Source organism: Equus caballus, chromosome 16, assembly GCF_041296265.1.
Source record: "Equus caballus isolate H_3958 breed thoroughbred chromosome 16, TB-T2T, whole genome shotgun sequence".
Taxonomy (NCBI): Eukaryota; Metazoa; Chordata; class Mammalia; order Perissodactyla; family Equidae; genus Equus; species Equus caballus.
The window spans coordinates 16,962,306-16,987,309 of NC_091699.1; the positions used below are offsets into that span (position 1 = coordinate 16,962,306).

Below are 25,004 nucleotides of genomic sequence, written 5' to 3' on the forward strand. Positions count from 1 at the left end.
TGGGTCCCTTCCGTATCCTACCCCAAGCCCCCCCCCCGTATTTACTGGTTGTCCATAGCACAAGAAAGAGATGAACAAGGTGAGCCGAGACTCAGGCTTGAAAACTGAGGCACAAGAAAATGGAAGAAATGACAGTCACATTCTCACAAAATTCATTCCTATAAACAGTGAGCTAACATGCTCTGACAGCCTGTCACACAGAGAAAATCACCACTGCCCACAGACAGCCAGAGAGAGGGACAGGAAAGGAGGAGGAAGCACAGAGTCCCAGCCATGGGCATCAGGGCTATAGCTCACTTTCTTTTCTTTTTTTTTTAAAAAATCTTTATTGAGATATAATTCACAAACCACACAATTCACCCATTTAAAGTGTGGCTGGCTTCCTTCACTTAGCGGGTGCATCCACACTGCAGCACACATCAGTAGTTCTTCCCTTTTTCTTGCCAAATAATATTCCACTATTTTCCAATGTAATATGCACATTTTATCAATCCATTCACCAGCTGATGGACCTCTGGGTTGTTTCTACTTTTTGGCTATGAATACACAGTGCTGTTATGAACATTTGTGTATAAGTTTTTGTATGAAGATATGTTTTCATTTCTCTTGGTTATATACCTAGAAGTTAAATTGCTGAACCACATGGTAATTTTATGTTTAACTTTCTCAGGAACTACCAGACTGTTTTCTAAATGTCTATACCATTTTATGTTCCCACCAGCAGTGTATGAGGGTTCTAATTTCTCCATATCCTCACCAACACTTTTTACTGTCTGTATTTTTTATTATAACCATCTTAGTGGGTATGAAGTGGTATCTCACAGTGGTTTTGATTTGCATTTCTCTGATGGTTACTGATGTTGAGTATCTTTACATGTACTTATTGGACATTTGCATATCTTCTTTGAAGAAATGTCTATTTAAATCCATTGCCCATTTTGGTGGTGGTGGGCGGGTGGTGGTGAGGAAGATTGGCCCTGAGCCAACATCCATTGCCAATCTTCCTCTTTTTGCTTGAGAAAGATTGTCCCTGAGAGAACATCTGTGCCAATCTTCCTCTATTTTGTATATGGGACGCTGCCACAGCATGGCTTGATGAGCAGTGTGTAGGTCTGTGCCTGGGATCCAAATCCGTGAACTCTGGGCCACCAAAGCAGAGTGCACAAACTTAACCACCATGCCACCAGGCAGGCAATTGTCTACTTTTTAATTGGGTTATCTGTCTTTTTATTATTAAGTTGCAAGAGTTCCTGATATATTCTGGATACCAGTTCCTTATCAGATATATGATTTTCAAAAAAATATTTGAAGCACAAAGTTCTAAATTTTGATGTAGTCCAATTTCTTTCTTTCTTTTTATTAGGTGCTTTCTTATTTAATGCTCATAGTAATTGTGAGGAGTAGGAATTACTGATCCCATTCTACAAATAAAGAAAATGAAGCTCAGTGAAATTCAGTAAATGGCCTAAGGTCTCACACAGGACCGCTGCACAAAGTCGTGTCCTGCACAACCCAGACAATTGAATGCAGCAGTATCAGCCGTTTGTTGAAGCCCGGATATGAACTCAGGCCTTCTGAGTTCAAGCTTCAGCCTTTTCAGGGTTCAAGCTACTCATTCACTCTGTGAGTGCTATTGTGTAACATGGTTGATTTTTAAAGAAGCTCCTCAGATATTATACATTCAACATTCTAAGGATGCTGCCATTATTTAAAACAAGGGGGCTTTGGAGTGCATCTTTGGAGGCTGTATCAAGAGGTCGTGAGTGGCATGTTTTATGAATGTACTCAATTATGGTGAGGGAAGACTTGAGTTTATGAATAAGCCAAAAGTCCTGGGCACCAAGTCTGGAAAATGAGATAAGTTATTAGGTTGGCTTATGCCATATTTTATTTATATACACTGCTACACACACTAATCAACACAAAGTATGAGAAATGTTATTTTATGACTCAAAGCAGATCTAAATCTCAAAAGAATGCAACCAAAAATGTTTCTAGCAATGGGAGCCAGATATGATAGATATGAGAGAGTGTTTATAAAAGGTATAAAAAGTAATCACTTTGACACATTTCAAAATATTTTGATGTAAAAATTTGCCATCTTTTTACTTCGTGGTTATACTGTAAATGTTTGAATCAAAATTACTGGGTTATTAGAGCTAAAAAGGATTTCACATATGGTTCAACCGCCTTATTTTAAGTGGGGAAACTGACATACAAAATTTTGAAGTTATTCACCCAAGTACTCATGAGAACTCTAGCAGAACAAGGAGTAAAATTTAAGCAGGAGGCAATTGCCATATTCTATCTCTTACTATTAGCTGTTTTAACTCTGCTTTAGCATTTATGATTCTCGCCTTCTGTCTCCCGCAGCCCTCCAAGTGGATCATACCATCCGAGTCTCCTCTTTTGAAGGGTGGGGGATTCGGCCCAGACTTCATTGTCTGTCCTCCAACTGGATCCTTCCCTAAGACCAACACATCTAAACATCTCAAATCCATGTAGATAACTCTGACAGCAAAGAAAAGGGACTCATTATATAAAGTGAGCTCTGAAGGGATACTGCCAAGCCTTATTTCAAAAACCAGGCTCTCGTTCCCAATCTAAGAATTAAATGGCTTTCTGCCTGCTGTTTCTGCCTTTCCCCCCTCACTTAGGAGAGGAGGCCAAGGCTGTGTCTTGAGGGATTGCTTCATAAGGAAAAATCAAGGCACCATACAGTCTCAGGATAGGCCAGTGCAGGTTGGAAGTGGGCTAGCAGAAGGCTTTGGGAAAAGAGAATTGGATTCATGAGCAGGCTAAGTCAGTCCCAGAGCACATTTCTCTCCATTGAAAACAGGTCTAAGTGCTGACACGGGGCTTTCCCACAGCTTCCACTGGCCTCCAAAGGCATATTTGTCATCGGAGGCTCTTGATGAAGCTGTACATAAATATCTGACTGTTGTTAAATACAAAACAAAACAAAAAAAATATTCCACAGGAACCAAATCAAAACCAGCTGTGAGGAGGAGAGGCCAAAAACTCAGTGTAAGTGCAAAAGGCCCAGCAGAAATACTTGTTAATTGTGTTATTTACTTTGCTGAATAGTAAATTGTCATGCCAATGAAGTCATGTCACATGACTATAATGTTTTTCATATGACTTTCCTGCTATGAGAGATATGGGCACTTTATTTTCTAGAATTTGGAATTCTGTAGTGGATGAGTCAGAATCTGAGTTTTAATTCAGAATCAACCCATTGGCTCAGCTCTGTTCACTTCTGCCAGCCTGTTTATGATTTTATACCCTATGTTACAGTCGGCACTAAACTCTGTTTTTCAATGATCATCCATCAATCCCCAATTCTGCTGAAAAGAAAGTTTTGCTTAGCAAAAACTTGACAAAAATGCAACTTATATTAATCAAGTGCTATAACTGCAATCCTGAAATTATAACTGCAATCCTGAAATCATAACTGCATGATACAGCATCAAATATTGATAACATAGTCAAGACAAGGGAAGAATATATAGCCTAAAGTTAATCCTGGAATCACGGAGCTCGTAGACTTTCAAGAATGAGAATGAAGTATTTCAGGGAAGTTGGGTTACGGGGATTTTGGAATTTGAATTTCTCAAAGATAAACTAACATAGCTTGTTTTATTAACTCTCTTATGAATCAGCCTTTTGGAGTTTGAAAATTATTTGGCATTTCCCACAGCTCAATGTTGAATCCACAGTTGGAACTAAATCAGTACATGTGAACTGATACTTGATGAAAAAGAACCCTAAGAAGACAAGTCATGGCAAATTTTATGAAAAGATGGCTGAGTCATTCACATGTTTGATTTAGACTGAGCCTTTCTTCAACAAATTCAGCAATTTAAAAAGTATCTGTGAGCACTTCAACAGCTTCATGACATGGACATCTTGTGCTTTAAGGCCAATTCCTTTGTTTCCAACTGGATAAATAGACATCAATAGGAGCAAGAGGCAACTGGGATTAATCTCCAAGTACCCAAACCCATTCTCAATAAGGGTCTTGAAAGTAAAGGTCAGAACTTCATGAGATATTCTCTATTCAGATGGCAACATTTTAAGAGGGTAAAAAGCTGAGTAGGGCCTTTTGCCTGTGGGGCATTCTAATACCTCATGTGGAGAATGTAACTATAATTTGGCAGCTAGATGGGCTACAAAGAACATGGGTCTCTGTCTAAGACCCCTTCTTTATGAAATATCAGCAAAACATTTATGAAGTGAGTGTTTTTAATTTTTTAATCTATAACTTGAGATAAGATTAATCTACCACACACCTCTCATTTAAATACTTTTATTGCATCCTAGCTCTACAGCTTATCCTCACTGCACTAAATTAAACAGGATAATTTTCCTTTATCTGCTAAATCAACCTACCAGTTCTGGTCTTTTTCTCTAAGCTCTACCTCCAACCTGTCTCTAATACCATCCAGTCATTTTCACTCAATTATTCCATTACCTCAAAATCATCACAACCTGAAACAAACTCATCTTTGTAAGTCTGGCACCCTCCCTCCACCCCACTCCCAGTCCCCAACTCTGCACTTTGTACCTCGACCCTTCCTCCAAGAGAAAACCAACCAGGCGATTTGTGTGTTAATCTCAACACTATGATCACACTAGTAACCTAGATTAAAATAACGGCAATCATTTTTGGATATTTGATGATGGAGTAGGGATGGGTACAAAAAATTGGGTTGCACTATTCAATCTCACTAAATCTGATGAACCTGTCTTGCATACATCTTCCAATTCATTATCTCTGTGGCCCTGTCTATGAAAATAAAGGGATTTGTAGTCTGTAGTAGGATCAGCTTTGCATTCCTCCTTCATAAAGAGGCTGTATTTTGGGAGAGAGACCACAGACATTAAGGGATATGGGAAAGTTTAATAGCGTCAAAACATTGTTTTCTTTAAATAAAAAAGAAATTACCTTGCTACAACATGGATGAACCTTGAAAACATCACGCTAATTTAAAAATGCCAGACTTAAAAGGCCCCATATTGTTTGACTCCACTTATGTGACACATCCAGAAGAGGCAAAGCCACGGAGACAGAAAGTAGAGTGTAGCGGTTGCCAGGCCCGAAGGAGGGGGCTGGGGAGTGACTGCTTAATGGGTACGGAGTTTCTTTTGGGGGTGATGAACATGTACTAAACTTACCAGTAATAGTAGCTCAGCAACTCTGTGAATATACTAAAAACCACTGAATTATACACTTTCAAAGGATGAATTTCATGGCATGTGAGTTATAACACAATAAAGCTGTTACTAAAAACACATTATCTGACTTCAGGTCACTCTGGCTCCAACGACATGCTCACGATTCCGAGTGACACACGACAGACTCTTGGCCTCCGAGACCTTTCTCCAGCCTAGAACGTCCTCCTTGACCTCCCTAGCCTTTCCTTGCTCAAATCCAACTTCTATTTTTAAAGAGAGCCTACTCATCCTTTAAGACTAACAGGACTATTTGTTTCCTTCCCTGTGAAGCTTTCCTTGACATTCCTACGCCCCCGCGCAGGAGTAACTGCTCTCTCAGCACTTAACAGATAAACGACTAAACCATTTCTGATGATGCTGGAGTTCACTCTTCACGTCTGTTTCTCAAACCAGACTATGAGCTCATCTCATTAACTTCCGTATTCAGTTACTAGCACAGCGCCCTACTATCAAACTTTCAAAAGATGTTCAGGAAAGGTTTTTTTTTTAAAAAACAGTATTTGTACAAACATATTTCATAAACAATGTATAAAATGATACTGTCACATATTTATCTGGTTGAATCTTTTGCAATTCCAATGTTGATGGATGAAACCAGTTAGCTCAGGATGAGAATTAATTGGGCATTCTTGATTTCAATGCTAAAATAAATAAGTTGGGACCTTTCTATATGGGAGGCAGAAGTTTGTATTTTTATTACTGAACATCTGTAAATGCACTGGGAATCAAATATAGAAATCAAAACATTACCTTTACACAGATATGTGCATATTTTTTTGATGTACATATTTATTTACACACACACTTTTTTTACAGTAAAGTAAAATAATGTAGGTAGGACAATGGCTTTTGTTGCTATGAGATCCTCTGGGGAGCATTATCTTAAAATAGGTCTTATCTAGAGTTTTTTAAGAAAAATAATGATCGTTTTCTAAGACAGGGGTTGCAAATTCCAGTACCAAATAAGGGTCATCAACTGAGCATCATCATCTAAATGGAGAACATCACCTAAAGAACACCTCTAAGCAAAAAAAAATTACAACAGTGTCTCCCCAGGAAGGAAAGCAGGTGGTAAGGGACAGGTGCAGAAGGAAGATTTCCTTTCCATACAGAATATTTTTATACCTTTAAAATTTTGTATCAAGTGCATTATTTATCTAAAAAATTTGCTTCTTGGCTCTAGCTAACCATCGCTACTAAGGGATGCAGGCCTGGGGTTGCCAGATCTGATTTTTCAAGAAGGTTGGAAAGGGGAAAATACAAATTTTTACGTAAAACTCATAATTTTTAAACATTGGATTTACTCAGAATTTAACACATAGGGCAGGCCAAACAAAACACACCTGTAAGCCATATCTGGCCCATAGGCCAATCAGTTTACCAACTCTAATCTAAAATTTGATGTGTGGTTTATGATTCCAAAATTATAATTTAATGGAGGAAAACTTCAAAAAGAAATCTCAAGACATGTGGATGAAACCATGCCCCCTCCTGCCCCACCATCTAGTCACTACTGTTCTCTTAAACTTCCCTGTCTCTTCCTGAGTCTTTGAAAAGGCTATTCATGTTTGACCAACTAAAAAGCAAAACAAACCAGATTTATCAAGGAATTGGCTCATTATCCTAGCATCTGCTCTGTTTAAAAGAGTGAAATATGGGGTCAATTTGAGCTGCAATTCTTCTGGCCAACTAAAGATAAGTATATGAATTATTTCTAGCTGGGCAGAAAAATTCCCCTAGCCAACTAGTCAAACAATTGCATGGTTGAAAAGACCTTTAAGTTATTTTTCCCTTATTATCAGGCAGTACAGTGCTGTTTAAAAGACAAAATGGCAACCATGATCAATGTAATGTTCTGAACTCTGTCTAGGAATCCAATCACAGTTATGGAGAAAATCTCAAAGTCTCTTAAAGGCCTGCAGAGATGCCACTCATCTCCTGAAAGTAAAGCTAAGAGATTCTATGTGAGTCTAACTATTGGTCATAAATGGAAGACTATATCTGTTGAATGCCCAGAGATCACCAAAGCAAGTTAAAGAAGAACCAGTCTCAGTTTTAAGTCCAGCACTAGACACGCACTATCTTGCCTCCCTGGCATGCCTAAAAATCTCATCCCAAATCTGCTGAAAGCTCCAAATAACTTGACTCTAGTATTTCCACATGGTTTTCCTATTCTTGGTGCTAGCTCCAATCTTCCAAACAGCAGCCTTTTCACCACCAGCTAGTCCAGTGTTGGGTCTGACCATCTACTCACTGACCAGTGGGGCCTCTCCCAATGGTGAGGATACACAGTCCCAGGTGGAGGTGGGGCAGTAATCAATGAATAGGACTACAGGCCTAATGGCAACTTTGCAAGTGTTCCACTCCTACAAGACACAGGCCCACAACGTTTTCCTTATGTAGCCTGTAGAAACACTGTGATAGGCCACATTGTCCTAAGAGCTTCTTCACCCAGGTAACTGAGGGGAAGAGATGTTGATTTAATCTCATTCATCCATTTTGAGGAACTGTCCATTTTGTCGAGTGATCCAAATAGCCCCACATCATATAGAGAACATGCTTTTCTAAGAACAGAGAGCATTTGGAAAAACAAAATGATAATCCAGTTTTCAATCGCAGTCTTTGAAAAAAAAAAAAAAACTATTATAGTGACCCAGGAAATTCAGATCTGTGAAATGTTTTAATTGACAAGCAAAACATAACTCTCTTGGGTTGTAACTGAGGAAGCAATTTCATGGTGGGGTTCAGTGGCCTATGAAGACTGATCAAATTGTGAAATAAAAGCCAGGCATGTTCTCTCTGAAGAAGATGGCCAAAGTCCCATGTCTTCCCTGATTTGCATTTTGATATAAGGACATTAGAGCCAACTCTTCAATGGCCACAGGCATGCTGTTCTGCAGTAAGGACCACAGGTGTTTGGAAATCAATAGCCTGTACTTCCTTTATCAGCAATTTTGTGCATTAGGCACCCACTATACAACAACCTGCACACATCAGCATCCAGCAATTGCAGAAGGTTCCTTCTCCTCTGATAACTAGCAGACTTATTTATTGATGTTTGTTCTAAGGAAAAAAAATCATAATTAACTGCTTCCTTCCTTTTCCATAAATCTGAACATCAAATAAGTTTCAAACATATCAGTCCACAGGACAGAAAGCTTGTTTTATTCTTACCTCAGCAGCTTGGGTCTCTTGATGCAGCAATGTAAGGCCAGTCAAGTCTTCTAAGAAGGAATGTGAGGAATTAAACACCTTCTCTAGGAAATTAAATCCTTCTTGTTCATATTGATCAAGAACCTGTAAAACATTTATGTTTTTTAAAAGGAGCTGCAGGTTTTAAATGCATAGTAAAAGATTTTCACTTCTGATAAGCACCTGTCAAAAATGAAACCAAAACTAGAAATAAATATGGGGATAATCAATCAATTGATAATAATCACAACTGATATAAGCAATCTGGTGAGCAACACCTGGGAAGGCTTAGTATTTATCATTTTTTATTTCTTAGAATGACAGCATCATCTTCTAATTTATTTATTTATTTATTTTTTAAAGATTGGCACCTGAGCTAACATGTTGCCAATCTTCTTTTTTTGTTTTTAGCTGTGGCATGTGGGATGCTGCCTAAGCATGGCCTGATGAGCAGTGCCATGTCCATGCCCAGGATTCAAATCGGCGAAACCCTGGGCTGCCAAAGCCGAGCGCTCGAACTTCAACATTTGGCCACGGGGCCAGCCCCTTATCATCCTCTAATTTAGATGACAATTTTTCTCAAACAAAATAAGTCACATGCAAATTCAATTAAAATTCTAGAAGACTTGGGGTTACTGATTCTAAAGTTCACTTGTTAGGAAAGAAAATAACAGGCAAGAGAAGAGCCAAGAAAAAAATTTTAAAGGATTAAGGGAAAGGGAGGGACAAAAGGATGGAAAATGTGACCTATCAGCTAGCCAAATGTATTTTAAAAAACAGTACTTTAAAAATATAAAAATAAATATCACCAGGCACTTCAAAAAGGGGAATACCCACTCGTCTCCTTCCCCAGTGGCAGTGATCTAGGGCACAGGACCTTGCACAGTAGCCAGTGCGCAACTATGAGATGAGAAGGAGGAAAAGGCAGCCCTCTGTGGGAACTCTTTTGCTCTCAGAGTTGCTTCCTGGCCCTCAATGCTCCACACCAAGGTGGCTAAACACCCTCACCAAGCTGAGCAGCCCAAGTGGGCAGCCAGGGGGTGCAGAGCAAGAGAGTGGGTGGGAAAGAAGGTGCCGCCTCATCCCCTATCCCGCCTGGTGCATCAGTTCAGCCAATCGACCACAGCAGAGGATCCCTGTTAGAATGCCTGAAGCAGGAGCAGCCAGACACAGAGATCCCTATTGGCACAAATTCCAACGGACAGGCACAACTGCCAGGGGTTGTGGTGGGCTCAGAAAACACAGCTCATGCCCTCCCCCTACCCCAGTAGTGGCACGTGGAATCTGTGACCAGATACTACCACTATGCGACGGCAAAAGTCCACACCATCAAACAGCATGAAGAAATATATTAACACTCCAGACCAGAAGGAAAATGACAAGTACCCAGAAACCAATCCTGAAGTCACAGAAATTTACAATCTAAATGACAGAGAATTCAAAATAGTTAACATAAAGAGACTCAACAAGTTACAAGAAAACAGTTCAATGAACTCATGAATAAAATTAATGAGCAGAGGGAATTCTTCACAAAAGAGACTGAAACTATTTAAAAAACCCAAGAAGAACACAATGCATGAGATAAAAAAAAAAACCAACTCTGAAGTCCTTAAAAACACAGAGCTGATATTATGGAGGATAGAATTAGTAATTTAGAGGACAGAAATAAGAGCAATTCTGCAAATGGAGGAGAGAAAATTAAGACTAAAAAGAAATGAAGAAATTCACTAAGAAATGTCCAACTCAATTAGGAAATGCCACATAAGTATTATAGGTATTCCAGAGGGAGGAGTGAGGGAGAAAGGAGCAGAGAGCTTGTTCAAAGAAATAATAGCTGAGAATTTCCCAAACCTCGGGAAGGAGCTGGAATTACATGTAAATGAGATAATAGAACTCCCAATTACATCAATGTAAAAAGACTTCCAAGGCATGTATTAGTAAAACCAACAAAAAGTCTATGACAAAGAAAAACTATTAAGGGCAGCAAGGCAGAAGAAAATAACTTAACCTACAAAGGAATCCCTATCAGGCTTTCAGCAGATTTCTCAGCAGAAACCTTACAGGCCAGGAGAGAGTGGAGTGATATATTAAAAATACTGAAAGACAAAAATTTTCAGCCAAGAATAATATCCTTCATATATGATGGAGAAATAAAAACTTTCCAAGATAAACAAAAGCTGAGTGAGTTAATCGCCACAAGAGCCCCATATATAAGAAATGGTTAGGTACGCACTCCGCTTCAGTGGCTTAGGATTTCACTGGTTTGGATCCTGGGCATGGACATGACACTGCTCGTCAAGCCATGCTGAGGCAGCATCCCACATGCCACAACTAGAAGGACCCACAACTAAAAATATGCAACTATGTACTGGGGGGCTTTGGGGAGAAAAAGGAAAAAAATAAAATCTTTAAAAATAAATAAATAAATAAATAAAATGGACTATTTCATCTATGAGATCTTTTATACAAACCTCACAGTTACCACTAAACAAAAAATCAGAACAGAGACACAAATGATAAATAAACAGAAAACTGAGAAAACCATCATAGAGAATCACCAAACAGAACTGGCAGTTGGAAACACATGGGATGAGAAACAAGGGAAATACTGAACAAACAGAAAACAATAGATAAAATGGCAGTATTAAGGCCTCATATACCAATAATCACTCTAAATGTAAATGGACTTACTTCTCCAATCAAAAGACAAAGAATGGCTGGATGGATTAAAAAATAAGACCCAATGATGTGCTGCCTCCAGGAAACACAGCTCAGCACTAAAGACAAACACAGACTTAGAGTGAAGGGATGGAAGAGGATACTCCAAGCTAATGGCAAACAAAAGAAAGAAGATGTTACCATACTTATATCAGACAAAGTAGACTTCAAGATAAAAAAGGCAATGAGAGACCAAAAAGGCAATGAGAGATCAAGAGGGGCAATATACATGATAAAAAGGACACTCCACCAAGAGGATATAACACTTACAAATATATATGCACCTAACGCAGAAGCACCAAAGTACATTAAGCAACTATTAACAGATCTAAAAGGAGAAATTAACAACAACACAATTATAGCAGGGGGCCTCAACACCTCACTTACATCAATGGATACATCATCCAGACAGAAAGTCAACAAGGAAATAGTGGAATTAAATGAAAAACCAGACCAGATGGACTTAATAGATATATATAGAACACTCTATCCAAAATCAGCAGAATATACATTCTTCTCAAGTGCACATGGAACATTCTCAAAGATAGACCATATGTTGGGAAACAAGGCAAGCCTCAATAAATTTAAGAAGACTAAAATAATATCAAGCATCTTTTCCAACCACAATGCTATGAAACTAGAAATCTGGGAAACTAGCAACTAGAAAACTGGGAAAGTGACAAATATGTGGAGACTAAACAACATGCTACTGAACAACCAATGGATCAATGAAGAAATTAAAGGAGAAATTAAAAAATATCTGGAGACAAATGAAAATGAAAACGCATCATACCAACTCATATGGGATGCAGCAAAAGTGGTCTTAAGAGGGAAATTCATAGCAATACAGGCCCACCCTAACAAACAAGAAAAATCTCAAATAAGTAATCTTAAACTACAACTAACAAAACTAGAAAAAGAAGAACAAACAAAGCCAAAAGTCAGCAGAAGGAGGGAAATAATAAAAATTACAGCAGAAATAAATGAAATAGAAACAAACAAACAAAAAAACAGTAGAAAGGATCAATGAAACTAAGAGCTGGTTCTTTGAGAAGATAAACAAAACTGACAAACTCTTAGCGAGACTCACTAAGGAAAAAAGAGAGAAGGCTCAAATAAATAAAATTACAAATAAAAGATGATAAATTACAACAGATACCACAGAAATACAAAGGCTTAAAAGAGAATACTATGAAAAACTATAAGCCAAGAAACTAGACAATCTAGAAAAAATGGATAAATTCTTAGACTCATACAACCTTCAAAAACTGAATCAATAAGAAATAGAGAATCTGAATAGACCAAACACAAGTAATGAGACTGAAACAGCAACCAAAATCCTCCCAAAAAATAAAAGTCCAGGACCAGATGGCTTCTCTGGAGAATCTTACCAAACATTCAAAGAAAATTTAATACTTATTCTTTTCAAACTATTCCAAAAAATCAAAGAAGATGGAACATTTAACTCATTTATGAGGCCAACATCACCCTGAACCCAAAATCAGACAAGGACAACACAAAGAAGGAAAATTACAGGCCAATATCACTGATGAACACATATGCAAAAATCCTCAACAAAATATTGGTAAACTGAATACAGCAATACATTAAAAGAATCATACACCACAATCAAGTGGGATTTATATCAGGGATGCAGGGATGGTTCAACATCCACAAAGCAATCAATGTACTACGTCACATTAACAAAATGAGGAATAAAAACCACAAGATCATCTCAATAGATGTAGAGAAAGCATTTGACAAGATCCAACATCCATTTATGATAAAGAGCTCTCAATAAAATGGGTATACAAGGAAAGCACCTCAACATAATAAAGGCCATATATGACAAACCCACAGCCAACATCATACTTAACAATGAGAAACTGAAAGCCATCTCTCTGAGAACAGGAACAAGACAAGGGGTGTCCTCTCTCACCACTCTTATTCAACATAAAATACTGGAAGTTTTGGCCCAAGGAATTAGGTAAGAAAAAGAAATAAAAGGTATCCAAGTTGGCAAGGAAGAAGTGAAACTCTTGCTGTTTGCAAACATGATTCTATATATAGAAAATCCTAAAGAATCCATCAGAAAACTATTCAAAATAATCAACAACTACAGCAAAGCTGCAGGGTAAAAAATCAGCTTACAAAAATCAGTTGCATTTCTATACTCTAATAACAAAGCAAAACAAAAAGAACTCAAGAATACAATGCCAATTACAATCACAACAAAAAGAATAAAATATCTAAGAATAAATTTAACCAAGGAGGTGAAAGAGCTATACAATGAAAACTCTAAGACATTTTTCAAAGAAATCTCCGATGACATAAAGAAATGGAAAGATATTCCATGCACATGGATTGGAAGAATAAACACAGTTAAAATGTCCGCTTTATCTCAAGCAATCTACAGATTCAATGCAATCCCAATCAGGATCCCAATGACATTCTTCATGAAAATAGAATGAAGAATCCTAAAACTCATATGGGACAACCAAAGACCTGAATAGCTGAAGCAATCCTGAGAAAAAAGAACAAAGCTGGAGGCATCACAATCCCTGACTTCAAAATATACTACAAAGCTATAGTAATCAAAACAGCATGGTACTAGTACAAAAGCAGACACACAGATCAATGGAATAGAATTGAAAGCCCAGAAATAAAACCAAACATCTACAGACAGCTAATCTTCAACAAAGGAGCAAAGACCATACAATGGAGAAAGGAAAGTCTCTTCAAAAAATGTTGTTGGACAGCCACATGCAGAAGAATGAAAGTAGGCCATTATCTTATGCCACTCACAAAAATTAACTCAAAATGGATTAAAGACTTGAAGGTAAGACATCAAACCATAAAACTCCTGAAAGAAAATATAGGCAGTACACTCTGTGACATCAGTCTGAGCAGCATCCTTTCGAATACCATGTCTACTCAGGCAGGGAAACAAAAGAAAAAATAAACAGATGGGATTACATCAGACTAAAGAGCTTCTGGAAGGCAAAGGAAACCAGGAACAAAACGAAAAGACAACATACCAACTGGGAGAAAATATTTGCAAATCATATATCTGACAATGGGTTAATCTCCAAAATAGATAAAGAACTCACACAACTCAACAACAAAAAAACAAACAACCTGATCAAAAAATGGGCAGAGGATATGAACAGATATTTCTCCAAAGAAGACAAACAGATGGCCAATAGGCACATGAAAAGATGTTCAACATCACTAATCATTAGGGAAACGTAAATCAAAACTACAATGAGATATCACCTTACACCTGTTAGAATGGCTATAATTACCAAGACAAAAAACAACAAGTATTGGAGAGAATGTGGAAAAAAGGGAACCCTCCTACACTGCTGTGGGAATGCAAACTGGTGGAGTCTCTACAGAAAACAGCATGGAGATTTCTCAAAAAGTTAAAAATACAAACACCATACAACCCAGCTATCCCACTACTGGGTATTTATCCAAAGAACTTGAAATCAACAATTCAAAGAGACTTATGCACCCGTATGTTCATTGCAGCATTATTCACAATAGCTAAGACATGGAAGCAACCCAAGTGCCCATCAACTGATGAATGGATGAAGAAGATGTGGCATACATATGTGGAATACTACTCAGCCATAAAAAAAGACAAAATCGTCCCATTTGCAACAACATGGATAGACCTTGAGGGTGTTATGTTAAACGAAATATGCCAGACAGAGAAAGACAAACACTGCATGATTTCACTCATATGCGGGAGATTAACAAACACATGGACAAAGAGAACAGGTTAGTGGTTACCAGAGGGGAAGGGGGTTGGGATATGGGCAGAAGGGATTAAGGGGTACATATATATGGTTACTGACAAATAATAAGGTACGCCTGAAATTTCACAATGTTATAAACTATTATGACCTAAGTAAAATAAAAAAAATAAAAATAAAAGGAGCAGAACTTTAGAAATGGTTGACTGCTCAGGCATGGTCAGTTTCCAACACCAAAGTCAGGGTTCTAATAAGGAAGACATGGGATGAGACTAGGAATGAGAATCTAACCACAGCAAAACTTGACTCCTCTAAAGCCTTTGGGTGTGCAGAAGTGGCCCACTCCCATTCCCTAACCTGCAGACTACACGAGAAGCATCAAATGAGGCAGGTGACCTACAAGACAATGCATTCTCCAGGATCTTCCCCCAAAGCCCCTCTGGCCACTAGACCAATCACTACAGTTAGGTCTCAGTTTGACTTGACTGGGGAGGTGTTAAGCCTGCTTAGGGAGGAGGGACAAAAAGAGGATACCCAAATGGCCAAGAAACACATGAAAAGTTGGTCAGCATTACAAGTGATCAGGGAAATGAAAACTAAAACCACAATGACATACTACTTTATACCTACCAGAATGGCCAAAATGAAAAAGACAGAAAATGCCAAGTACTGACAGGAATGTGGAACAACCAGGATTCTCATGGGAGTGCAGAATGAGACAACTATTTTAGAGGTTTAACATGTATAAGCCCTATGATCAAACAATTCTACTCCTAGATATATACAGCCAACAAAAAAATGTGAACAGATGTGCATCCAAAGACCCAAACAAAAGTGTCCTCAGCAGCACTATTTATGATAGCCCCAAACTAGAAACTACTCAAGTGTCCATCAATAGTAGAATGAATGAATAAACTGTGGTTTGTTCATGCAATGGAATACTATATAGCAGTGAAAACAATCTAAAACTACAAGCAACAAGACAGATAATTCTTACAAACATAATGTTAAACAAAATAATGGAGAAGCAGTATGTACTGTATTACATTTATATAGAGTTAAAAAAAAGCAGAATGAATCTACAGTGTTAGAAGTCAGGAGAGTGGTTACCCATGGAGGGATTGTAACTGGAAGGGGGCACAGGAGGTTCTGGGGTGCTGGTAATATTTATTTCTTTGTCTTGGTGCTGGTTACAAAGGCGTACTTTCTGAAAAACTATCAAGCACTTTTTTGTATATATGCTGTCCTTCAATAAAAAGATCAAAAGATAAAAGGCCAGTAGTCTTGACTGACTGGTTAGAAGTATGAGGACTTAGAAGCAAATAAATGATAATTACGTTTAGGAAGTCAATGATCACAGGAACTGTGAATTGCAGAAAGTAAACAGCAAACCAGAATGCCTCAGAAATTCTCTCAGAACTCAGGAAAAATAAAGAGATAAATGTTTCAAAAAGACAGCAGATATTGAAGACAAATGCAAGAAATCAATCACATGAACAGAAAGGTTGAAGAAGCAATAACACAACAAATAGAAAAACATCTTTAAAAAATTTTCTCTATTCAGAAATGAAAATGTATGAACCCTCAATCCAACAATTCCACTTTAAAGACTTTTTTCAAAGTTTTGTTTTGTTTTGTTTTTGAGGGCTGGGGAATTGAGATTTTCCTTTTTTTCAATATTCTTTCATATTCAATTATCTTTCAGTTACAGAGTGAACATTTTAAAAGAAATCTGATGACACAAATGTTGACTCTTAAGCAGCATGCCCACACCATTCCTGCTTGTGCCCTGCTTGCATGGGCACAAAGGCTGATGTTTAAGGATGCTCAGTGCAACACTGTTTGCAGCAACGAAAGATTAAAAACAACTACCTTTAATAGGGGACTGATTAACTAAATTACAGTATATTTACAATCAAGGTCATAATTGGGAGCCATTAAAAGAATGAGGCAGTTCTACAGTACTGATACAAACTGATTTCTAAGACACAGAGATATTAAACAGCAGTGTCAAGACGGTGTTTCTAGTATTAAAATTTTAAAAATAAAGGTGGAGGACGAGAGAGGAAGAGAGGGAAATGTACATGTGAATATGCTTGTTCATGTGTATAATATCTCAGGAAGAATACACACACACAAAATTGCCATCAAGTATCTGCCTCTGTATATTCTTTTATACTACTTCAATTTTTAAAGCCATGTGCATATATTACTTATTTAAATAATAATAAAATTTTAATTTGGTTTTTTTCAGTGCTGAAGAAAGGCCTAAGAAGAGGAAGAACTCTAAAGTCCTGACAAAGAAGTTGGAGCTAGAAAGGAGGGGTCACCCTCCCTCAGGCACAGGAAGCTACGGGCGAAGCTGCTGAAGTCATTAGTTAGGAGCGTGGGGAACCAGAGGCTGAGCCCCAGGGTCTAAACAGCAGGCAGCAAGGTCATCTGCTGCCAGAGTCGGGGAGGGGTGGCCATGGAGCTTGAGCAGGGTGCTGATGGTCTGGGACAGCCATGTGGCAGATGTGAGAAAGGAAGCTGATGAGCAGCACAGAAGACAGCTGGGTAATCTGAGGCCCCTGCTCAGGACAGAAAATGTTCTGGGAGAAAAGTGGTCAAGGACTCATCTAAGCTTGGGCACTAACAGGACAAGGGTAACAAAGACAGAGGTCAAAGGAATTGAGGTTCTGGTGAGTATTAATGAAGGGACCCAAGGCTGGTAAGGCAAGACCTGCAGGTGGGAGGGAACAGATAGACAGGATCCTGGAGGGCTGGAGGAGTGGGGTGACCGTCATGCCTCAAGGCATATACAAAGTAAAGCCTTCAGCTGATTAGCCACGGTAAATTAATGTGACAACCCAATGCCTGGATAAAAAGGCACTTGATAACTGAATTCCTTGGTAATAATGAGATTCCTTACAAACCAGAATGTTATCTCAGGAGTAATGTGCACAGAAATTAAGTGATCTTTTTCGAAATGATGAACACTGTGTGTTTAGTGATGATTTATTTCTGACTGAACCACTAAGCTCACTAAACAGCTACTTTGTGCCAGGTTTCCAGTAAGGTAAAAGAAGAAACAGGTTTGAAAAATGGACAAAAGCTTAAAAAAAAAAAAAAAAGAAAGAATGCCAGAGATGATACTTTGTTATACCTTAACTAAAGTTTCAGATCTCAAGCCTATGTTTCTACAGATAGTTTTGTAGTGCTGGAAATCTTGACAGTGGAAAAACTAACAGCAAGGGCAGAATGAGTAAGGGCTGTTCCATAATCAGGATGTAAAGAAAGTTTAATGCTGAAACATTATTAATAGCTCTGGCTTGAAAAATATGTGGAAAACTTAATCCTCCAGGGGCATATTTAACTATGCAAGGGTTTTCCAGTATTCCCTTTATGTGCTGGGAAGTTAATCTGTGTTACAAGTATAAGCAGCTTATAAAAGGCATGAGGATTTTTCCCCTACAAATAGCTTAACCTTCTTAAAAGGGAAAAATGTGTTTTAAATTATCCAAAAAGAAGATACTATCACAATGAATTTGAGCACCTCAACAACCTGTCAATCTACATAAAAGATATCACACCTCTTAAGTGAATTACACAGTACATGGTCCCAAGAAGTGTACATGTTACATTTTGGTAAGTTACAAGGATTCTAAAGGTAGTAGGAGACTTTGCTAAGTAGAGAAATAATAATGACTCTTTTAGTACAAGGATATGGATCCTTTCCTGATGGACACGATTTTTCTTACTTAACTGTTTTGTAAGGCTAGGTTATCTTTATTCGTGACATATACGACTGCCCACCCCCGGACAAAGATAGTAGAATCACTTCTTAAAACACGATTTTAGGAATATCACTTCTCTTCTTGGGATTTACTAGATCAAACCCCTACTCTCCAGACAGGCATTTAAGTCCCTCCAGAACCCTCCAATTTTGAACAACTCCCTGGAGAACGCCTTTCACAGGGTCTAAGATCTCCTGACAACAGCACACAATAATTTTCACTTCATGAGAAGAAGAAGGGATTCACAGTTTGCAATTCCCGTCTATTACTCTTAAACAAGGTCACCAGGAACTGTGCAACTTGCCTGAAAAAATAGCTTATGTATTTTCAAAGGGGGAAGGGAACATGCAGCGTCTGCAAACCTCTTATTTAAAGTTTGTTGTTTAGAAATTTTACTTACTTGTTACCACAACTAGAAGGACCCACAACTAAAATATACAACTATATACTGGGGGGATTTGGGGAGAAAAAGCAGAAAAAAAAAAAAGAAATTTTACTTACTTGCACTTGACAATTTAAAAATATACATGTGTCATGATTTTTCAAGAACTTAAGAAAAGCTTGCCCAATGTCCCAGATATGGTAATAAAAGAGTATGGCTGGAAGCCACCATGAATTCTGATCCTGGAAGAATCCACAAGCAAAGGGCCAAAGCATTCCCCTCTTAGGGACAGCCATTCACCCAGTCTTCTGGAGAGGCTTTGCTCCGAGTTGAGGGCAAACCTTCTGTTTTCCAGAACTATTGCTGAGGGAGCCATTCCAGGATGCAGAAGCCCCACTTTGAATAACGAGCAGGAAACCCCTTTATCAGTTTCTGTCTGTTGGTGTCCTGGCATTTCTCTCACCACAATAAAAAAGAATCAAAGAAGATGGAAAAAACCCCTGGTGTCGGCAGCCTTTCCAGTGCCACTGTCTCACCTCCACTGCTCCCAGCTCCTCCACAGGGTCCTCAGCTTGGAAAAGCTTCAGTCCCTTCTTGTTCCCTCTTGGTGCTACCCCACCTACAGTGAGCTCCTGTCTTCCCCATCAAATGAGATCTTCGCTTTCCATGAAATCTCAGCTCAAGGATCACCTCCTACAGGAAATCTTCCCCGATTAATCCCACTCCCTGTGATCTTTTCTTCCCTTTCATGTTCTCTGGCCCCACTCTCCATGGCACATTGAGTTGCCAAAGGGATTGAAGGAAATGCTCTGCCTTTCCGTCCCTGGTAATGAGGAGTTGACGGCATCTTCAAATATCAAAGAGATGTTCAATAACTTTGTTTCTGGTTCTACATATGTCAGTGAGATAAATCAGATAATGGATGAGAAAACAGCTTCATGTGGAAACGTAGCTATCATCCTAACTAAATCTGTTGCTGTAAACTTACTCTGTTGGACACAGGAAGGATTTACAAGGCCAAACTTTAAAAAATAAGGACAGATCCAAGTTCAAGATACACAATGTTATGTCAGAAACTACACCATTAATCAGGATAATGACCGGCATGCCAAAAATATAGAACAGACAAGCCTCTTGTTCTTTCCCTACAGTCGTTGTATAGTATACAATATTCTCAGGCAAATGCAAAATGGGCACAACAGTAATTTAGAAGATGTGGGAGATTTCAAAGCAAAACATCAAATAGCTTTAACATTAACATCCTATTCCATAACTGACTACGGAATAAAAGTCCCAACACTTTAGTATTTTAATTAAACTTCTTGTGGTGCAACACACAACTGTATTAAAAGAGTAAAATAGTAATATATTTTGGTTTCTTCACACACTCAAATCATACTTCTGTTGGAGTCAACTGGGCAAAAGGAAAGAAACTGATAACTGGGAGTCAACAAACAACTGGAGAGTAATTTGGCCACACTGGGCAAAACACATCACCTTTTTGAGACTGTCTGCTGATCTCTAAAATGAGGATGTGACTCTGTGCCTGTCTCCCACACACTGAGATACAAAAAAGATTTCATGACTTCAATCACTGACAAAGAATGGCTTATAAAGGGCAATAGAAATGCTATGCATTTATTACTTTAAAAATATTACTATTATTGCTAAATAGGGCTTGATAAATACAGAAAATACCTGACAAAAAGACATATAGTGACGTTAGCAATAATAATGGAGTAAGGACTTCTGTAAATCTTCTCCTCCATAAAAGAAAGAGAACACTGACAAGATCTGAGGAGTATTTATTCAAGAAAAACAGCTGAATCTCAGTATAAACAATGGGCTTTGTGGCATTTTACCTTGCCCCATTCCCATGCCCTTTCCCCTTTGAGCTCCACTTAGCCTTGAAAACCAATACCACACAATCACATGAAAACTGGCCTGGCAGCCACTGGAAAGGGCAGAATGGGGCTGGAGCTCTTTCAAAGCTCCATTTTCAGAAAATTGCCACCTGTTTGGTGGTTCCCAGGAAGACCCCTCGCATGTTGTCTTTATTTGATGTGACTCAGAGCTTGCCCAGCTGAAGGCCTTTTTTTGAGGGCTAGTCGTTGAAAAGCATCAGTGACCGTTGTTTAACATCGTAGTCTCCTGAGGCGGCAGGTAACAGTTGGAGCAACAATAAGCTAGCCAAAGAGCTTAAAAGGAAAATCTGGGGAACACCACAGGAGCCTCTGGAAAGCTCCAACGTATTCTTAGGGATCTAGAAGACGACACACAGGCACAGGGCTAAGTTCATGCCCAAAGTTGTGCACATGCTCAGAAAAGATCCGAGAAGGCCCTAAGCTCTCACCTCTAGCTGACCTTGAGGATCTGTGCAATCAGCAGATGCAAGGTAAGGCAGAGTTCTTAACTGCCAGGATGAGCATTGAAAGCATGCCCCAAAACACACATAGAGCCCCTCAGCAAAGACTAGGGGGACTTATTGGTTCTAGGCATTTAAGGAAATCTCTGCCCAATAATCAGATGACCACTAAGCTAACTGAGCAGAAACTTCATGGCCACACAGGACAAAGAACACAAACTTAATGGAATTAGTTCAGAAAAGTCACTAAATAACAAACGACAACAACAACAAGAGCAAAGAGCAACGACATAAACCATGGGGAGAGGAGAGAATCTGATTTCCAGAGTCGCCACATTATATTATTTAAAACACCCAGTTCTCAACAAAAAATTACCAGAGACACAAAGAAACAGGAAGTATGTCCCACATACAGACATAAAACAAAAATGAAGGGCCGGCCTGGTGGCACAGTGGTTAAGTTCACACATTTCACTTCGGTGGCCTCAGGTTCGCTAGTTTGGATCCTGAGTTCGGGCCTCAAAAAAGCCAAAAACAGACAATAGAAACTGTCCCTGAGGAACTTACTAGACCAAGACTTTAAAACAGCTTTTTTTAGTGAGGAAGCAATGTATAAAGATTGGCCCTAAGCTAACATCTGTTGCCAATCTTTCTCCTTTTGCTTGAGGAAGATTGTCCTTGAGCTAACATCTGTGCCAGTCTTCCTCTCTTTTGTATGTGGGCCGCTGCCACAGCAGGGCTTGATGAGCAGTGTGTACGTACGCGTCCAGGATCCAGACCCATGAATCCCAGGCCGCCAAAGCAGAACACTTGAACTTGACCACTACGCCACGGGGCCAGCCCTAAAACAGCTATTTTAAGTAGGTTCAAAGAACTAAAAGAAACCATGTCTAAACACCTATAAGAAAGTATGAGAACAGTGCCTCACCAAAATACAGACTATCAATTAAGAGATAGCAGTTATAAAAAAAAGAACCAAAGAGAAATTATGGAGTTGAAAAGTACAACTGAAAAATTCACCACAGAGATTCAACATCAGATTTAGGCAGGTTGAAGAAAAAATCAGTGAATGTGAAGACAGGTCAACTGAGATTCTCCACTCTGAGGAACAGAAAGAAAAAAGAATGAAGAAAAATAAACAGAGCCTCAGGGACCCATGGAACACCATCAAGCGTACCAACATATGCATAATAGGAGTTCCAGAAGAGAGGAGAGAGAGAAAAGGGCAGAAAGAATATTTGAGGAAATAATAACAGAACACTTTCCAAATTTGATGAAAAACATTAATCTATACATCCAAGAAGATCAACTCCAAGTAGAATAAAGTAAAGAGATTCACACCTAGACACATGATAACCAAATTGCCAAAAGACAAACAGGGATAATCTTTTAAGTGCAAGAGAGAAACAAGCTACCACACAAAGGGGATCATCAACAACCAATTTTCTATCAGCAACTACAGGCGCCAAAAGTAGTGGGATGCAATATTCAAAGTGCTGGAGGAAAAAGACTGTCAACCAAGAATTCCAAGTCCAGCAAAACTAACCTTCAAAAATAAAGGAGAAATTAACATATCCGCAAATAAACCAAAACTGAGAGAATTCATCATTAGAAAACCTGCCTGGTAAGAAATACTAAAGGGAGTCCTTCAGGTTGAAATGAAAGGACACTATACAGTAACTCAAATCCACACGAAGAAATAAAGAACACAGGGAAAGGCAACTACATAGACAAATATAAAAGAGAGAATAAATATATATTTTGTTTGTAATTATTTTTTCTCCTATGTGATTTAAAATGCAAATGAATAAACAATAATTATAAATCTATGTTGATTGTCACATAATGTATAAAGATGTAATTGTGTGACAGTAAGCACAAAGAAAGGGGAGGGAAACAGAAGTATACAGGAGCAAAGTTTTTGTATACCATTGAAATTAGGTTGATGTTAAATCAAACTTTATTGTTAAACACCAATATTTTAATTGTAATCCCTGAGGCAGCCACCAAGAAATAATTTTAAAACACATTGTAAAATAAAATACTAGGGAGTTAAAATGGGACATTAGAAAATATCTACTTAACATAAAAAGAGGTAGCAATGGAGTAATACAGAAAAAAATAGGCATAACACATAGAGAAACCAAATAGCAAAATGGCAGATGTAAATCCTACCTTATCAGTAATTAAATGTAAATGAATTAAACACTCCAGCTAAAAGGCAGACATGGCAGAATGGATTAAAAAAACATGATCCAGGGACTGGCCCAGCATCCTAGTTGTTAGATTTGTGTGCTCCACAGGCACAGACCTGCGCACCACTCATCAAGTCATGCTGTGGTGGCATCCAACATATAAAAATGGAGGCAGATTGGCACAGATGTTAGCTCAGGGACAATGGTCCTCAAGCAAAAGGAGGAAGATTGGCAACAGATATTAGCTCAGGGCCAACCCTCCACACCAAAAAACACACAAACAAACAAAACACAAAAAAATATGATCCAATTATATGCTGCCTACAAGACATTCATTTTAGATTCAAAGAGATAAATAGATTGGAAGTAAAAGAATAGCAAAAGACATTCCATGCAGTTTCAATTATTCACAATGAATAAGTTCTGGAGATCTAATGTACAGCAGACTGATGATAGTTAACAATAATGTATATTTGAAATTTAGTAAAAGGATGGATCTTACATTAAATTTCTCAATACATATACAAAATGGTAACTATGTAGAGGTGATGAATATGTTAATTAGCTTGGTGGTGGTGATCATTTCACAATATATATGTATATCAAAACATCCAGTTGTACACCTTAAATATATACAATTTTTAGGTCAATGATATCTCAATAAGGTTGTTTAAAAAAAGAGAGAGATTCCATGTAAGTACTAACCAAAAGAGAGTCAGTTGAAGAGGCTATACTAATATCAGACAAAATAGGCTTTAAGACAAAATTGTTACTAGAGACACAGAAGGACATTATGTAATGATAAAAGGGTCAATCTATCAAAAATATGTAATAATTATAATCATATGTATACCTATCAACACAGCCCCAAAATATATGAAGCAAAAACTGACAGAATTGAAGGGAAAAACACACAACAAACATTAAGAATAAATATTAATGTTGTACTTTCAATAATGGATATAATCAGACAAAAGATCAGCAAGGAAATGAAGACTTGAACAACACTATATACCAACAGGATCTAGCAGACATCTAAAGAACACTGTATCCAGTAACAAGGGAATACATATTCTTCTCAAATGCACATGGAACACTCTGCAGGATACATAATAAAACACATTTCAATGAATGAAACAAATGAAATCATACAAAATATGTTCTCTGACCACAATGGAATGAAATTAGATATCAATAACAGAAAGAAATTTGGGAAACTCACAAATATGTGGAAATTAAACAACACATTCTTAAAAGCAGTGGATCAAAGAAGAAATCACAAGGGAAACTAGAAAATACTTTGAGAGGGATGAAAGTGAAAAAAAAAAAACCCACCACACCAAAACTTATGAGATGCAATGAATGGAGTGCTATAAA

At 38.1% G+C, this 25,004-nt stretch overlaps 1 protein-coding gene across 13 annotated transcripts in view; it reads right to left on the reverse strand.

Moving 5' to 3' along the window:
• Positions 1-25,004, reverse strand: part of ATG7 (autophagy related 7) — a 350,453-nt gene that overhangs the window by 115,273 nt on the left and 210,176 nt on the right. For 11 of the 13 annotated variants that reach the window (XM_070237251.1, XM_070237250.1, XM_070237256.1 and 8 more), the window contains one exon: positions 8,413-8,535. In XM_070237251.1, coding sequence (XP_070093352.1) covers positions 8,413-8,535 — 123 coding nt within the window. Of the gene's footprint in view, positions 1-5,907; positions 8,302-8,412; positions 8,536-25,004 lie in introns of those variants that run through there. The other 2 variants (XM_070237254.1, XM_070237255.1) reach the window with 1 other exon arrangement.